The following is a 15,809-nucleotide window of genomic DNA, read 5'->3' on the forward strand; positions in this document are numbered from 1 at the left end:
CCTAGCTGAAGAACATGGATGTTTGAAAGCTTCTGAGAGAGGGAAAGTACTTTCTCTTGAAGAACATGACATCTGTAGGACCTAGCTTCATTCCAGGCCTCATATCCAGTAGGATCACTAATTGAACTTGATGGTTGGGTTGGCTTGGGTTTGTTGTTGTTGCTGTTCTTTTAGTTTTTTGAGACAGGATTTCTCTGTGTAGCCCTTGGCTGTCATGGAGCTCACTTCATAGACCAGGCCGGCTTCTGAGATCTGCCTGCTTCTGCTTCCTGGGTACTGGGATTAAAGGCATTGCACCACCAGTACCCAGGGAACTTGGTAGTTTTTTTTAAGAAGAGAGAACTTGAAGTTAGATAGGTAAGGAAGTAAGGGTGGAATTGGCTGGGTACCAGGCAACTAATAAAAAACATTCCTTTAAAATTAGAAATAAAACTGAAGGTCACTTAAAAGGTACCCAGATGTATCAGGAAGGTAATTTTGTTAAGTCTCTCCACTGGGTCACTTACACATAGGTGTGCTTGCTTCTGTGTGATGGATAGGTGACATAGGCATAAAGCAGCCTGTAACACAGTCAAGGGTTGTGTTTGAAGGAGAAGCACGTGTGGGATAGAGCTGTCAGCTGAGCTAGCTATTCTTTTCAAAAGCTTCCTTTTAACTTGACAACCTACTGACAAACAGGAGCTCTTTAGAGCTAAATATTTGGAAGACCTTCTCTCAAAAATGAAAACTGAGCCTGTCATTTCAACGAAACGCACTGACAGTGTTTGCTGCCAATGATATAATAATTTTTAAGTTTTCAGGCAAAATGGGAATTTTTTAAAAAAATGAACCTACCACATAAACTTGATAATTTCCTGATACTCGAGCTTTTCAGATAACATCCATGTTGATAATAACAACCGATTTTCTCTTTTATATTGTATAGTCTTGAAATTAGTTATTATTTAGATCTATATAATTCAATGAACCAATATTTTTATAGTTGATCAGTGCATGATATTAAAGTGGATAAATAGAAGCAGAGGATATAGCCCAGTTGATTAAGTGCTTGCCTTGCAAGCATTAGGGTCTGAGTTCAAGTTGCAGAACCCCTGTGGACAAAGTGGGTATAATTCTGCATGTTTAGAATACAGATACCTAGGAGGTTGAGACATGTGGAACCCTGGGGCTTGCTAGCTAGCTAGCCTAGCTTCTTAGTAAGATCTAGACCAATGAAAGACCTGGTCTGAAAAACCAGGGTAAAATGGATTCCAGGGAATGACATCTCAGGATTTCATGGACATGTAAACATGGACATGTACCCATATACCTATATAGGAGCTCTCCACAGGAACACAGGGGGGGGGGCGGGGGAGGTGGCGAGGAGGGGGTGTGAGAGAGAGAGAGAGAGAGAGAGAGAGAGAGAGAGAGAGAGAGAGAGAGAGAACACCATGGTGCGGAGGAGGTGTGGATAAATAAAATGTCCATTCAATATGTAAGGCAAACCAGTGGATTTCCATTTAACCAAGTAGGGAGGGTCCATTGAAATGGTTTCAAATTATACCTTTTAACTAACTAACAATTCAGTTTGGATGCAGTATCAAAATGCAGTATGTACAATTATACAGTTATCTGAAAAAATACTATTAAAGCATCAGTTACTTCTTCAGTTGCATCATTCCTGTCAGTAAAAATTTACTTCATAGACTTCCACTCAAATATAAATAACACCACTCTTCCTTGTTACATTTTGAGGAAATAATAGTTATTTTAATAAAATAATGTTATATATTTATGATGACTTTATATGAACGAATTAACATTTTTTAAATTCCTTGGTATGAACTTCTAAACTGGTAAATGTCAGTAGAAATAACCTACATAAACAAAGGTTCTCTGAAGTCATCAGTAACTTTTAAAACATGTAAAAATGTCCTGAGACCCGAAAATTGGAGAATTGTGAATCTAATTCTTGGGTTCCTCATAATATGCTAAACATAATTGGTGAAAATCAGAAGAGTTAAGACAGGATTAGATGTTTTCAAAACAGTTATGAGAATTGTTTACTTGTAAATGTAATAGGTCATGCACAAATTATTCATCTGTGACCTTTTCTACAGAGTTGTATCTATTTACCTACTATCTTTAATATGCTGCTTTCTGAAGATCCCATCTATTAGAAGTTGTTTTGTATTATACCAAAACTGACTCATTCCTTTTCTCTAGTGTAGCAATGCCCCCCAAAACCTACAACTAAGAGTCCAAACCAGTTAGAACAGCTTTCTATACTATATACACTTAACGGATTTTCTGTCTTACAGAAGTACTTCTTAGACTTCCATTCTAAGAGCTTTGGTATTCCTGACTGAGATAGTTATCTTCCCTAACACCCGGAAGAGTTTGTGCTATAAAGGAAAAAGAACAAGCCTTTGAAAACCACTATGGAAAAAGTGAATTTTCCAAAGTCCAGGTGATTAGTTTCAGGTTTTCCTGATTAGAGGGTTGTTTATTTACTGTGCTGGAACCCCTCACACATAGACTTTGTCCATTTTAGATAGCAGTGAATTCCCAAGTGCTGATTCCATTGCAGTGTCAGGATGCCCGGGCAGTGTTGAATGTGCGCTTAGTTTTACAACAACCACATTGGACGACAGTGGCCTTGTTATTTGTGATTCCCTGTTAGTGAATCCTTCTGCTTTCCTAACAGTAAATTAAGAAATGTTATTTTTACTCATCTCCTTAGGTTTTGTGTTGGAATGTCCAGGTCCTGTAAATATGATATCATTAAACTTAAAATACTCCATGTTATGAAAATCTTATTATGACTTATTTTATATCTTGACATATTAGTATCAAAGGTGAGTAAAAAGGCCCAGAAACACAGAACTTAATGTGTTGCTCTACTCTAGAAATACTTATTTAATGAGTTTGTGTTTATACGTGAATAAGATTAAAGTAGAATAATATCATTACATTTTCAAAATAAATGAAAGAGGTCAGCTATCAACATGAACCTGTATCTAATTGGTGTGCAGTTTGAATACTAAAAAATAAAATAAATGTCTCAATAGTGCTTACACTAGAGACCATTGTGATTTAATATATCAGTTGAATGATATTCATTGTTACAGGGGCTAGAGTGGTTATGAGCATTAGCTCTTCTGGAGGACCTAAGTTTGCTTTCCAGCATGAATGTTGGGTAGTTCACAACCACCTTTAGCTCATCCCACCCCCCTTGGGGGGAAGCTGGCACTCTCTTTTGGCTGCTGTAGACACTTACCACTACTACCATACACATAAATAGTTAATAAAAGAGTTGCTACATTCGGTTTTATTATCACTATTCCCAAGACAGGGGTTGTGTTTTGGGTATTTACTATAGCCCCATAGCCTAATACAGTATCTGACCTATGTATAGCTACTGAGAAAAACAATAGGATGAAATTGGAGGTGCTGTCTCTCTTCTGTGTCACTGACCCATAAGGAAGTGATTTATAGTTTTACTCATTGGCCAGATTTGCTCACCTGAGCTATTCAGATCATACTCTGCTGGTTCTAAAGTAGAGAATTAATACAGTGACACTTTTGGTAGAAAACTAAGTAGAAAGTTGGGCCCTGGTGGCTTACTCCTTTTAACCCAGCACTCCAGAGACAGAAGCAGGTGAATCTCTGTAAGTTCAAGGCCAGACTCCTCTACAGAGCTAGTTCTAGGACAGCCAGAGATGCACAGAGAAACCTTGTTTCAAAAAACCAAACCAAACTAACCGACCAACCAAACAAACAAAAAGGAAGAAAACAGAAAAGCTAGAGAACTCCACAACTTCTAAGACTATATACATTAGTGCATTGATATTGATCTTGAGGATAATGTTATAGACATTTTTGCATTGAAAATGTTGTTATAGTTAATGTAAGAGAACAAGCTAAAACTATGAGAAAGATGATGCCGCGTGAGTGACACAGATTCATTGAAAAAGGTTTGTTTCTGGACCATTGGATTTGTCTTCCTGAGGCTTTGAGTGCTAGTCCTTCGAGAAGATCCATTTCATGAGCTTTGAAGGACTGCTTTGAGTGTCTGTGGATCAAGAGTGCAGTGCCTCATTCTCCCTAATAGGCAAAGGGCCGTATTGTAAATTGTCCCCCTGAAATATCATATCTATTACATTTGTTAAAATTGAAAAAGATATCTGGCCTGGTGAGTCACAATCAGTTGGGAAGCGCAGTTGGGAAGCAATAACAGGATGATCAGTTTCGGGTCAGCCTCGGCAACCCAGTGTTTGAGGCAAGTCTAGGCTACCTGAGACTCTTAGGGCCTGCAGAATATTTCAGTGAGTAAAGGTAATTGCTATGACAACAGAATGCGTTCTGTAGACCCTGTATGTTGGAAGGACAGAAAGGGGCTCCCATGTGTGTCCTATGCACATGTATGTGAATACATGCACAAAAATTTCAAAAAAGGATATAAAATCAAAATGAAAGAAAAAAGTTCTAGCCTGTATGTATGTGTCTTGGATGTTCCTTTCACTTTTTTATTTCCCTGGAGCTGGGGACCGAACCCATCCTTTCACTTTCTATCCCCCATTGGCTGTCTACTTTAGGGGTAGTAAAAGTTTACAATAAATTGTGACCATATATGTACTGCTTATTATTATTATTATAAGTGGCTAACTTTGCATAATAAGTGTTTTGTGAGCCTTTAGAAAGATAATAGCTCAGTGACAGAACATCGGCCTTTTATGCACCAGGCCCTGGGCTCAGTTCTTAGCACAGCAACCAAAAAGAAAAGATCATTTTAAAAGTCACTAAAGCGAATGAGAATATCTGAAAGGTTTGGAATCAGTCGAAGCCACAATACTGACCACGTTAAAGGGAAACAAAGCTCTTTTAGGTTCGCTTTAGCATCACAAACTGCACACACCAACAGTCATAAAAGGCTTTCTTTAGAACCTTGGGGTGTGGCTTAGTGGAAAAGTACTTGCCTGTCCCTCTGGGTGGCATTCTGGAGGCCTTGCATTTAATTCCCAGTCCTGAAACAGAGAACTAGTTTTTGTTTGTTTGATTTTCTGGTTGTTCCACTAAAACGAATCTGTTCTTTGGAATCCAGAGTCAACATCTTATTTTGTGGTTTTCAATAGAGGAACAAATAGGATAAAACCAAACTTCTCTCTTGGGATTGCATATCTACTGATTCGATGTTCTGACTTGTGTGTGTGTGCTAGTATATGTGGGGGGTGGATACCCCTTGATGTCCCTCTTTGATTTTTATTTTTATAGTCAAATCACTTTGGCTGTCATTAAAAATAGGGAGCTAATAAAGATGAGTGGGAAGCAGAGCACCAAAATAAGACGATAGTTTATAGATACATTTTGTCTTGTAACTGTCACTATCCAGAATAGAGGTAAGATTGAGAAGATAACACAAATATCTCTAATCAACAGATATACGTGCTGTGGAGTACTTGCACTGAAGCCCACAAGGATGGTCTGGAAGCCTATTTGCTCTTTCTGTACAAGCAAGCTTAATTGTCTCTTATCCAGCATCATTGGAGAAGCATAAAATTGTAGAGGAGAGCTGATGCTATTAGCAACAAGTTAAGCGAGACTCTTCCTCCCTCACGGAAAATTGTCCAGTGTTAGATTACTTTTTTTTTTAATGAATTAGGCTGATCCATGAGGTCTATTCCAGCTCCAATAATATATGACTTCAGTGCAAATTATAAGAGTCTGGAGACAGATAATATTACGGGTATATTAAATAATGGTTTGCAAAACCAATCCACTGTCAATAAGAAATCATAAGTAGCTGTTGAAAAGGATGCTGTGTTTGATTGTGGTCCGAAGCTTTGAAGCACTACTTGGCATCTCCTTCCTTGGAGGTCTCACTGTTTAAACATAACAGATTTGATAGCTTGTTGGTAAGGTGAGGTCCAGCTTGTCTCCACTAGGTCATCTTCATGTGAATCCGGTGGTTATACGGTTTTGTTCTAGGGATATTTCATTTTTTTAATAACGGTTTTAGCTGACATTCATGGAGAGAATGAATCCTTAGAACTGTGCCACTAGTGAAAGGAAATCCTGTCTAGAGTATGTTTCTTTACAAAGCTGTGTCACACCATCCTTTGGGCCCTCTGCTGGAAAAGTAGAATCAAGTCTCAAATAATGCCTTTTAAATTGTATCCTCTAGTATTATAGATGTAGGACAGTACTGTATCATACCTCTGTGGATGTAAAATAGCTTGTACCTGCTTTACGATACGTAGTAGTGACCGTGCTTTATCAGAGCTGTTTTTAATGATGTTGCTCAGAATGTTTTCTTTCCAGATGATGATTGAGAAGCTAATTTAAAAAAAAATGGTGCCAGGTACCACAAGAGTAACAGAACTGTGCTGTTTTCTCGGGTTTTGTTTTTTTTACTTTTTTTTTTTAATGGAGTGTGCTGGATGTCTCTACAGTTTTGTTCAGATGACTGCAGAACCTGGAAAAGCTGTTGCTGCTGTTGATGCATAACACACTGCTATTATTGGTCTTTTTATATAAATGTAAATATATATATACAGATATATAATTTGAATTTTTTGAAACTTTAGCTGTGCTGTCAACTTTGGAAAAAAGTATCCCCGTTTACTGTGTTGAGTTGGCACTGTACAGAAATTAACAGCCATATTGGTCTAGAAATGTTGAACTTAAGTTTTTTCCATTTGTACAGGGGTAACACACTGTATTAAATATGTAAGGTCTTATCTACGTGGGTTTGATTACAAAATCTAATAAAGTATTCTCTAAATTTAAAAAAAATCATAAGTAGTATATCTTAGTTATGAAAATAGGGCACTATTACATATTTATACATTTTTTTGTCTGTGGAATAAGTAGCAAGTACAACTAAAGATGACTTGCTTTTAATAATATAAGGATAGAACGGATTGATTTCTTCATCCATTTGCTTCACGTAGGCCACTAGAGCAGAACGGTCTGTGTTAAATCTATAATGGAATGAACCTACTATTTTGTGGGTTGTTTTTCACTTAATTAGTTTGAGAGCAATGAGCACGTACATACCATAACATTGGGGATCATCCTTCTACTGTGACAGGGGTCCCGGGAACTGACTCAGGTTGTCAGACTTAAGAGGCAAGGGTTTTGGGGTTGGGGATTTAGCTCAGTGGTAGAGCGCTTACCTAGGAAGCGCAAGGCCCTGGGTTCCGTCCCCAGCTCCAAAAAAAAAGAACCAAAAAAAAAAAAAAAAAAGAGGCAAGGGTTTTTATCCCGAGTCATCCTGCTGCCCAACTGGTATAGGTTTCATTGGTATATGATGTATATGTTTTACAGCAATACAACACTGCTTACAGATTGTTTTAAAATATTCTGATATTGTGCTCAAATGTATGTTATTTTCCCTCGTGGAAAAAAGCTGGCTGTATGGTTGCATACACAAGATACATTTTTGTTAAAACATATTATCACTTTTCCATTAATTTATTTATTCATTTTACATCCTAATTGTTGTCCCCACCCACTTCACCCCTCACGTAGTCCCTACCTCCAACCCCCCTTCTCTTTTGAGACGTTGACTCCCCCATCCCCCTGTCTGAACCATGTTGAAATGAGACATGTGTCTTTTATATGACTGGAAGTGTAATTCAATATAGTTCATGGCTAGACTTTAGAAGGTATGTATGATTATGGATTGTGGGTATTGAAACACAAACTTGTTCCTGATATATACCCAATGTACATTCTTGACTTTTTATTTTTAAGTTTGAATACAGTGGCTAGTCTGAGTAGCCACTTCTGCTGCTTTGTCTGTATCTTCTAAAGGGGGAAAAAGCCTCTAGAATTAATTCTACTAGTCACTTATTAGAAGGTCACATCCATGATATAAAATAATTCTTTCAAATGGCAATATTTTCAAAAGTTGACTTTTAAAAGTATTGTCAAATTGTATTGTCAAATATCATATCAATTACAATATCACATTATGTGACTAATGAGAACTTTACACACAGATGTTTTCTTTATAGGAAAAAAGACAGAATTCTAGGCTTTAGTTTCATGGCTACAAATTTAAAAACAAGATGCCTTTCTTTCTAACCTACAAATTATTTCTCCCCTAAGGGAAATTTTGGTCATATGTTTCAGATGAAATTTAGTCATGTTTGTTTTAGATAAAGATACAGAAAATGCTGTCTGCATTTTATATTCTTCTTCACTTCCTGTATCTGCAATTTTCTTCCATGGAAATAGCATAGTGAGCCATTAACTTCTATCAGACTGAGCTGTCTGTCACGCATCAGTCAGGAGCACAGAGAGTTTAACTGTCACCTGTAAAAATAGGGGTTTTTGGAGCTTCAACTATAGTGATGAGTTGGAGAGATGATTTTAGAAGTTAAGAGTACCCAATGCCTCTCCAGAGGACCCAGGTTTGGTTCCCAGACACATAGCAGTTTGAAGTATCTGTAATTGCAGTTCCACTAGCTCTGACAGACACTTCTCACTATAGTACATACATATCTCACATTGTGCTCCTAAAGACATTCATGCAAACACTCATATGCATAAAATAACCTGATAAAAGGATCTTTGGTGATAGCATAAATAGAAAGAATCCAATCCTGGGTACTATGAGGTCTTTCTATGTGACCTAATCCTTTCATCTTTTGCTACTCAGAGCTGTAAATTTCAAGGATTATTTATTTGGGTTAAAAAGAATCCACAATATGTACCACCATTTAAGAGTTTTACTCTTAGTCATTGAAAACGGCAAGACTAACTTGGTATTGTCCTTTGTGTTTAAATTCTAGTCTAAAGGTCTTATTTGTGGGTGGTTGTTTATCCCAGGCTGGAGTTTAATCATTAACCTTGAGTAATACCTTAACCTACTATCAATAGGGGGTTTCGCTGGTTGGCAATACATTAACATTCAAAGAACCCTTCTTTTGCTTAGGATCATTCATCTTGGGTCATAAAAACTAGGAGGATTATAAACCTTGATAAGCATTGGAATGGCTTGAACAATGACATTCTCAGAACATTCAGAAAGATAAGGTTTGTCTTGCTTTTTTCTAACCAAACATGTTTGGGAGTAGAAAAGGAGGTTATTACAGATATAAAGCCTTTGTAACAGTAGTAGTGTAGTTCAGGTTTGTCCTTAACTGGCACTGAATAGAAACAAATACTTCTATCACAGCTTTGTGTTATTTTCTTTGCTAACCTGAATAGGTCTATATATAAAACCTTAGAGCTCTTGAAACAAAATGTCTGTCTGCCTGCCTGCCTGTCTGTTCACTTTCTCTTTTCCTTTCTTGTAATAAACATTAGAAGGATGAAGATTATCCTTTTCTTCTGTTATTCTTTTCTTCTTTATTTTGTTTCATAGAACATTAAGAAAGCAGAAACAAGAAAAGGAAGGAAGGAAAGAAGGAAGGAAGGAAGGAAGGAAGGAAGGAAGGAAGGAAGGAAGGAAGGAAGGAAGGAAGGAAAGAAAGGCCTTATTTTATAGGTAGCTAGAATGAGCTTTGATTGTATTAGCCTACTCATTGCCCTCTCTTGTCCCATGTTTTCCTTTTACAAATCGGCTTCTCCTTTCTAAATTTGGTATTATCTTTGAAGACACAGAAAAATTTCACATTGTAAACATGTGTATGGGCTGTAAAACATTATGAGATTATTTGTCAAAAATCCCTATCTTAGGGCTGGAGAGATGGCTCATGGGTTAAGAGCACTGACTGCTCTTCCAGAGGTCCTGATTTCCCAGCAACCAAATGGTGGTTTATAACCATATTTAATGGGATCTGATACCTTCTTCTGGTGTATCTGAAGACAGTAACAGTGAACTCATATACATTAAAATGAATAAATAAATCTTTAAAAAATCCCTATCTTGATATGTAACTATATGTATGTTACATATATGTTATATGTTATATATAATATATTTTTATATATTAATATAACAATCTGCTTCCTTATAAATTAAAAAATAATCTAATTATTTCAGTAATCCCAAGGAGGTAAGTTCTATTGTCTACAAGTTGTGGACTATTTGTCATTAAGAAGGCCTTCACACAGTTTGCATATTGGGGTAATTTCTCAGGACTGTACTCCTAGCTACTCAGGAGGATCAGGCAGGAGGACCTGAGTTCCAGGCTTGCCTGGGAGGCAGAGTGAGATAAGCAAACTAGACCCCAAAGGTAATACTGTTGAATTATGGTTAATGTTGTGTGCCATGCCCTTTTTTAAAGCAGCTGTTCTCGACCCAAAGGGGTCTTGTATCAGATAGACTGTATATCAGATATTTACAGTATAACTCATAACATTAGCAAAATTATAGTTATGAAGTAGCAATGAAATAATTTTATGGTTGGGGTCACTACCACATGGAGAACTGTATTAAAAGAGCAAAACACTAAGAAGGTTGAGAACCACTGCATTAAACTATGAGCTCCTTAGATCAATGACTAAATCTTACACATGGTTATAACCCTTATGTCTTCTGAATATGTACAACGTGCTTAATAATGTTAACTGAATGATGACACATCCTTTTGTATCATTAGGTCTCATTTTAAATGTTTTAAATCATCCATTAAATTGCCTTTTTATATTAATGATCTCAAACTAAAACTGAATTCATTTCCTTTTACAGGTGCAGGAGACATTGTTGCGATCATGATTGGCAATCTGAAAGGAACAAAAATTCTACAGTCCATTCAAAGAGGCATCCAAGTAACAATGGTCATCGAAGTAGGCAAAAAACATGGCCCTTGGGTGAATCATTATTCAATTTTCTTCGTTTCCGTGTCCTTTTTTATTATTACAGCAGCAACTGTGGGCTATTTTATCTTTTACTCTGCTCGAAGATTACGGAATGCAAGAGCTCAAAGTAGGAAGCAGGTTGGTAATGCTCTTTTCCCCCACTTTTCAAATAGTTCTACTGTTTCAGTTACAGTTTGGTTTCATAGATATTATTATGCTTACTAGACAACGATCTATAAATATGCTTTATGAAATTTAGTCATTCAAACAGTATGTCAGCTTTCATCATCTCAAGTTTTATATTCTGTCATTTGTCAAAGTTAATCCTGCTTGATTAAGTCTTTTCACACCTCTGACGATACACAGCCAACGTTTATTTATAAATGACTGTAAATACATATGTTGCTTTAAATGAACTGTTTTCCTAAATTATAAAAGCATTTCGCACTCAAAAGAAAGAAATTAGGAAGTACAGATGAAGCAATCTTCATAAAGCCAATATAACTGTTGTCACTGCCTGAAGGTAAATGTGTGTGTGTGTGTGTGTGTGTGTGTGTGTGTGTGAGAGAGAGAGAGAGAGAGAGAGAGAGAGAGAGAGAGGGAGAGAGAGAGAGAGAGAGAGAGAGAGAGAGAGAGAGAGAGAGAGAGAGAGAGAGAGAGAGAGAGAGAATGAATGATTGAATGAATTTGTATGAGGCCATGGAACCATAAAAATGAAATGCTGAATTCATGATAAGGTAGATTGTATTTTGTGTTGATATGTACCTGCGTGGGGAGGGGCCCAGTGAGCATAGGAAGGTCAGAAGGCAATGTGCCAAAGTCCATACTCTTTCCACCTCGTGGGTTCCAAGAATCAAACTCAAGTTAGGCTTGGCTTCAAGTAGCTTTACCCACAAATTCATGTTTCCAGCCCAAGGAAGGTTTTAAAATTTCACTCATTCGTGGTAACAGTATTAAACTACAAACATACTGCATATTTATAGTTTTACCATATTTTAACATTAATGCTTTAAAAGTACAAAGTATGGAAATGGTAGCACAAAACACCCAAAGGCTTATAGAACAGAGGAGTACCTATGATTCTCTATCCCTGATCTTGTCATATCTAAACTATCTTCACCCCTTCCCATGTTCTCAACTCTAATTAATTAGCTTAGATTCTGTGGCCATTCAGATGTTATCTTGGATCACCACTTTCTTTGTTGTAGAGTCATTTGGCATCCATAGAAGATTGGTTTCAGGTCCTTCTGTTGTATACTCAAAATCCTTGAGCTCTCAAGTCTCTTATGTAAAATATTACAATATTTGCATATTATATATGCATATACAAACACTTTAGATCCTGTCCAGACTACTTATAATAACTAATACAATGTTTATGTTATATAAATAAGTCTTATGCTATGTTCTGTAGGGAATGACTGTCAGAATTCGCACATAACCAGGAGAGATGCAGTTTTTAATTCTGAATATTTTCAATCCAGTGTTTGCTAAATCCATACCTGTAGAACCTATGCAAATGCAGGGCTAAACATACTCACTGGGAAAAACAACCCTGACTAAACCTTAATTTGCACTCTGTGTCTACATCTCGACTTGCAGAAGTACCAAAAAATTATTTGTAGCTATACTGACTTTAAATGTATGATCTACATCTGTACTTCTTTCTATCTGCATCTGTGTTTAGAGTCTGCTCCTCCTTTCTGTCTTCTGTTTTGGCAGATAAGATGTTTTCTATAGCAGCCAACTTTCTCTGGTATACAAGCTCTTTTGTATACTCAAGGCTGCCATTCCAGCAATTTTCTTCCTTTTAGCAATGCCCCCCTTTCCTCTAGTTTTTTCCAGTCAACACGGGCATGCATCAGTATTTTCTACAGAATTTCTATTGTCTCTAGGCCAGAAGATATTGAGCCGCTCTTCCCTGCCTCTCTCTGTCTCTGTCTGTCTCTCTCATTTCCCACATAGCCTTCATAAACAAATGCTATACCCCTCCAGAGCATAATTATTTAACTACTTCTATTTCTCCTTTTTGCCTGGCCCAGGCCACCATCCTTAGTTACTCTTCCCTTCAAGTTTTGTCAATGTAAACAACACAGTGTTGTGCACTTCTCCATGGTATTGGTAGTTAACACTTTCAGGTGATAGAAGGAAGCAGTGGGATGTATTTTTATAATCTGAAAGGTTCCTCAAAGGCAGTGACATTTTGGCAATGTCATCTACTAATTTTCCACAAAGCAAAAACAAACAAACAAACAAAAAACCCTTCATTATATTTAGGACCAGAAGCAACAAGATTTCTGTAGAGTAAGAAAATTAATTGAATTTCAGAAAAGATGAAAAGTTTAAATTTTATTCTGACACCTATAAACGATTATGTACTACCATATATTAATAAATGCTGAACATCAGAATGTTTCGAATTAATTGACTTCTGTCCTCCTCAGTGAAGAAGCTTATCACAATGGTGACAGGTTCAGCCTGTTACCAGCTAAGGTCAGAAGGATGCTTAGCATTCCGATACCAGGCTGCTCAGTAAATTCACTGTGTTAATATTTGACATTTGTATATCATGAGGGTTTTTATCTCTGAGGTTGGAAAAAAATCATCTCCCATATGACTGACTGACTATGCAAAGGTTAGTCACAATGATCAAAGTGGTTTGTGTATGTCCACAGTAAGGTCCATGTTTCTGTATTCTAAGTGCCATAATACATCTATAAACTCCTTTACAATGTAATAAGGTTTATTCCTGGATTTTAAACAACAGAAATATATTATTCACATTCTGGAGGCAGGGGTAATAAGGTTTATAAAGAACTTTGCCTGGTGTTGCACAAGCTTCATTGCACATTTAGGCCTAATCTCATCTTTCAATTAAGCAATTTTCATAGATTATAATACATTTTATGAAAGTTTACCTTGGTAGAATTTCAAGAATAGCATTAGAGCTTCTCCTCTATTACAGAAGGCTTTTGGGAGATACGTTTTTACTGCTTATTAGATTTTATCTTCCTCCTTTGAGGATAAAAAGATTAAATATATGGTCAGTATTCACTTTTGCTTATAAAGATTTGAGTGCTGTAATGTTTCTTATATATTTGATTTTCATAAGTTCACATTTTTTTTTGTAAAAAGCTTCACGCACATGTCTGCAACTTTTAACTGGACATTTTGCCACATGTTTTGTCTTGTATTGATAGAGATGTTGATGAAGCTATGTTACAGAAACTTTCCCCATCATTAGAATATTAGGGAAGACTGGGCATGGTGGTTCATGCCTTTAATCCCAGCCTAAGCAGGTGAATCTTTGTGAGTTTAAGGCCAGCCTTGTACATAGTGAGTTCTAGGCCAGCCAGGGTTACATGGTGAGACTCTGTCTCTAAAAAGCAAACCAAACGAGTATTAGGGAAGATTTTGTATCCAGAGATACCTTCCTTCTGAAGATTATGAGGCATAGCAAATATTACATAAATTGATGGTAGTCTCTAAGTCTTAATAATTACTCCAATGAGCCCCAGGTATAATACCTTTACATTACCCTAAAGGATGTGGAAGAACACACATCATCCTGGTTTTGCTGGTGACAAAACTTGTTAACATCATGAAAAATACCAATGGTGTCGAAATGAAAATAACATACTAAACACTGGCAACTCGGATGATTGTTCCTACTTGAAACAACCTTAATAGGGAAAGAGAAACCTCATGACACAATGACACTAAATACTAGACTACTTGTGGTTATGAACACTATATCACTGTAGAATACAGTACCCAACACTTAGAGAGAAGTATAGTGTGTGTGTGTGTGTGTGTGTGTGTGTGTGTGTATACTGACAATAGCTAAGGTGTTGATACTCAATGACACCTTATATTGGATTAAATACGGTTAAATGAAAGAAAAGAAGGTGCTCCATAAAGTATGACATGGAATAGGTATAGCAAGAAAAGCTGGATTTACATTTACTTTTGAAAAAAAATTTTTTAAGATTATGATTAATGGCATCCTTTCCCCCTTCTAAACACTCGTGTGTAGTTTCCTTTGTTCTTGTTCTTCTTCAAATTTTTTGGCCTCTTTCATTATTGTTGGTGGTGGTGATGGTGGTGGTGGTGTGTATGTGTGTGTGTGTGTGTGTGTGTGTGTGTGTTTTCCTAAATACATAAATACAATTTGCTCAGTCTGTAAAATGTTACTTTTATGAAAGTTTTCAGGGCTGACCATTTAGTATTGGATAACCAAACCAGTTGGTGTGTTCTGTGGGGAAGACTATATTTCTATTTCTCCTGGTCTCAGCATTCCTTAGTTCTTTGTGTAGAGTTGAGGCCTCAAGAGATCTCCACTTTCAACATTAGCACATCTATTAGTATCATGCTTGTACATTTAGTCTTAATGAACAGTGATTTTTTTAAGAAGAGTAAGATGCAGTAATTAAAATACATAGGAAGGAATCATTTGCAAGGAAGACAGAAAAATGGATTAATGAATTTGGAAGGAGATAAGGGAGATCCAGAGAGAGTAATCAGCTATATACATGAATGAAATTGTATTTAGTTAATAAGAAATAGCTTAGAAATAACTATTTTTGAGAAGAAAATATATGAATGGAAATGTCACAATGAGACCCATTAAATTTTACAAATCATATGTGGTAATAAAAATGAGACTAGATATGAGAATAGAAATAATACTAATGATACCTATGTACTCCGTAATGGAAGGAGTTAACCATGCTCAACATCAGTTAATGGAACCTTTAACTACATATTAGTGTGAATGAAGGTAGGTGATACACTTTGTTCTAACTAACATGGAACCTAAACATGACACAGTCATTGCCACTAGTGACATTTCTCCATAATATTTAATACATGGGGAAGAAATGTAGAGTTCTGTGATGCCTCCTGACTTATTTAGTAACTAGACCAAAGTATATCATGACCATACTTTGAGTTCTGAGAATATATATTAATAGTAGAGCATGTCTATAACATGTGTTTATGGGTTCAAACACACACACACACACACACACACACACACACACACACACACACACACACACATTAAAAGGCTGGAG

General features: G+C 36.6%; 1 protein-coding gene across 2 annotated transcripts in view; it reads left to right on the forward strand.

Annotated features, from left to right (window-relative positions):
- Positions 1-15,809, forward strand: part of Rnf128 (ring finger protein 128) — a 114,917-nt gene that overhangs the window by 73,314 nt on the left and 25,794 nt on the right. For both annotated transcript variants that reach the window (XM_087599837.1, NM_001173349.1), the window contains exon 2: positions 10,625-10,872. In XM_087599837.1, coding sequence (XP_087455963.1) covers positions 10,625-10,872 — 248 coding nt within the window. The remainder of the gene's footprint in view (positions 1-10,624; positions 10,873-15,809) is intronic.

The sequence above is a fragment of the Rattus norvegicus genome, chromosome X (assembly GCF_021556685.1).
Source record: "Rattus norvegicus strain SHRSP/BbbUtx chromosome X, alternate assembly SHRSP_T2T, whole genome shotgun sequence".
NCBI classification, from domain to species: Eukaryota; Metazoa; Chordata; class Mammalia; order Rodentia; family Muridae; genus Rattus; species Rattus norvegicus.